Genomic DNA, 2,544 nt, shown 5'->3' on the forward strand with positions numbered 1-2,544 from the left:
AGGTTATACACGCATACATGTATAAATGTAAGAGTGTATACAAGTTTATATATATATCTTTTGTTTGTATATGTGTGTGTGTGTGGAGACACATAATAAATCTATATATTGAAGAGAGTGTACAATCACCAGGGACAGAGGATAGAGCTAACCGGAGTATACTCTCTTAAACTTTTGCAAGAATTTGGCTTCAAGAAATTGTTTTTCACAGAGCCATGACTCTTCTGATGACTCTGCAGCTTGAGTGCAGACGCAAATTGCCGTGGGCACATGTCGCATTGCAACAGAGGTTCAGTGTGTATCTTCATGTGCAGCAGGACAGCTTCCTTGTCCGGGAACTTCTGCAGACAAACATGGCACTCGTGTAGTGCTGAATGATCTTCGTTGTGCTGATGAGCAACAGCAGGAACCGTAATGATGCTCTCGTGGTTATTCATGGCCAATATGTGGGCGTCCTCGGTGCCGTTGCTGACCTGCATTCTCTGCTGTTGCACAAGCAAGTCTTTCTTCATGCAGATATCACAGGGTTCGGTGTGGCTCTTGTCAGGTGTGTTGTTGCTGTTGAGATTATTTAAGTGGATACGTCTGTGTATCTGTAATTTGTCACTGCGATTAAAATCACGGGAACAGAATTCACAGTGGAAAGGTTTCTCTCCAGTGTGAATCCGACGATGGACCTGAAGCTTGTCCTTTCTGGCAAACTGCCGGCTGCAAAGATCACAGTGGAAAGGTTTCTCTCCAGTATGTGTCCTTTCGTGTATCATAAGCTTATCTCTCTGGATGAACTGTTTCGGGCAATAATTACACTGAAAAGGTCTGTCCCCTGTGTGGATTTTCCGATGCAGTTGCAGCTTATCACGGCGGGAAAAGCATTTTGTACAGATCTCACAAGCAAATGGTTTCTCACCTGTGTGAGTACGTCTGTGGATGACCAAGTTGTCCTTTTGGGCAAAAGATTTGGGACAAATGTCACAGGCAAAGGGTTTCTCCCCAGTATGTGTCCTACGATGAACCTGGAGTTTGTCCCCACGAGAGAACTGCTTACAACAAATATCGCAAGAGAAAGGACGCTCTCCGGTGTGAATTCTCTCATGAATCTTCAGTTTCTCTCTTTGAATGAATCTTTTGCCACAATAGGTGCAAGGAAACGGTCTTTCTCCAGTGTGAATCCTTCGATGTATTTGGAGTTTATCTCCTCGTGAAAACTGTTTCAAACAAAACTCGCAGTGATAGGGTTTTGCACCGGTATGGACAGTCTCGTGAATCTTCAGCTTATCTTTGCGGGAGAACTGCTTCGGACAATAACTGCAGTGGAATGGTTTCTCTCCTGTGTGTGTCCTCTCGTGAATCTGCAACTTGTCTCGGTGAACAAACTGTTTGGCACAATAGTTACACTGGAACAACTTCTCACCCGTGTGAATCCGTTTATGGATCTGCAACGTATTCCTTCTTGTGAACTTCTTGGGACACAGATCACAATGGAATGGTTTATCTGGCACTGTTTGCGATGACAACAGAAGGTGACCCGATGTAGAAATACGACTCACCATACTGGTAGACGTCAGGTCCTTCTTGAAGAGGGCCATGGGTTTGTGTTGAATATGGATGGGGTCAGCATTACAGTAAGTATCGCTGCAGTTGTTCTCCTTGCCAGCAATTGCATTGCAGTCATTGTTCCGTTTCTCTGCGACATCAGCAGCAAGTGACGGTTGTTTCTCAAGAACTCCATTAGTAATGGCGCAGCCGTTCTCTCCAGTACACTCTTGTAATGACGACGGGGTTAAGAAACAGTTCGGCATAAACTGTTTTCCGTAAATATCATCAATAGAGATTTTCTGATTTGTTGGAAATAATCCATGTGTCTTTAAGTAACAACGCTGAAGGAATTGGTTACTCAAGATCTGATGTGTAAAGTGGGGTGGTGGTGGTTTGGGGCTTGTAGCCGGTGGTCTCCGATGAGCTGCTGGTATTGTGTAGGGTTGAGCAAATTGTCTTTCATATGCAATGGCATGTGAAGGAGGTCGGTCAGATGTTGCTACCTCGTTACTTTTCTTAATGATTGCTTCCTCGGTTATTTTTGACAGGTTAGTTTTATCCATCATGTTTCTAGAGAATTTCACCTCGAATTGACTCAAAGATGGATGAACAACAACAGAACAGGATTCAATACTCTTCACAGGGAAAAATAAATATTTGAATTCTCTATTTTAACAGGAACTTCAGCAACTGATCCATTTAACTTGTTATAAAAGGGAGATACCTGAAAATAGAAAAAAAAAACACATTAACATTCATGGAGATATATATATATATCATCATCATCATCATCATCGTTTAACGTCCGCTTTCCATGCTAGCATGGGTTGGACGATTTGACTGAGGACTGGTGAAACCGGATGGCAACACCAGGCTCCAGTCTGATTTGGCAGAGTTTCTACAGCTGGATGCCCTTCCTAACGCCAACCACTCAGAGAGTGTAGTGGGTGCTTTTACGTGTCACCCGCACGAAAACGGCCACGCTCGAAATGGTGTCTTTTATGTGCC

General features: G+C 43.6%; 1 protein-coding gene across 1 annotated transcript in view; it reads right to left on the bottom strand.

The window, feature by feature from the left end:
• LOC106870059 (zinc finger protein ZFP2) overlaps positions 1–2,544 on the bottom strand; it is a 23,510-nt gene continuing 20,966 nt past the window's right edge. Inside the window, exon 2 of the mRNA XM_014916027.2 lies at positions 1–2,260. Coding sequence (XP_014771513.2) covers positions 126–2,102 — 1,977 coding nt within the window. The 5' untranslated portion in view covers positions 2,103–2,260 and the 3' untranslated portion in view covers positions 1–125. The remainder of the gene's footprint in view (positions 2,261–2,544) is intronic.

The sequence above is a fragment of the Octopus bimaculoides genome, chromosome 14, assembly GCF_001194135.2.
Source record: "Octopus bimaculoides isolate UCB-OBI-ISO-001 chromosome 14, ASM119413v2, whole genome shotgun sequence".
NCBI classification, from domain to species: domain Eukaryota; kingdom Metazoa; phylum Mollusca; class Cephalopoda; order Octopoda; family Octopodidae; genus Octopus; species Octopus bimaculoides.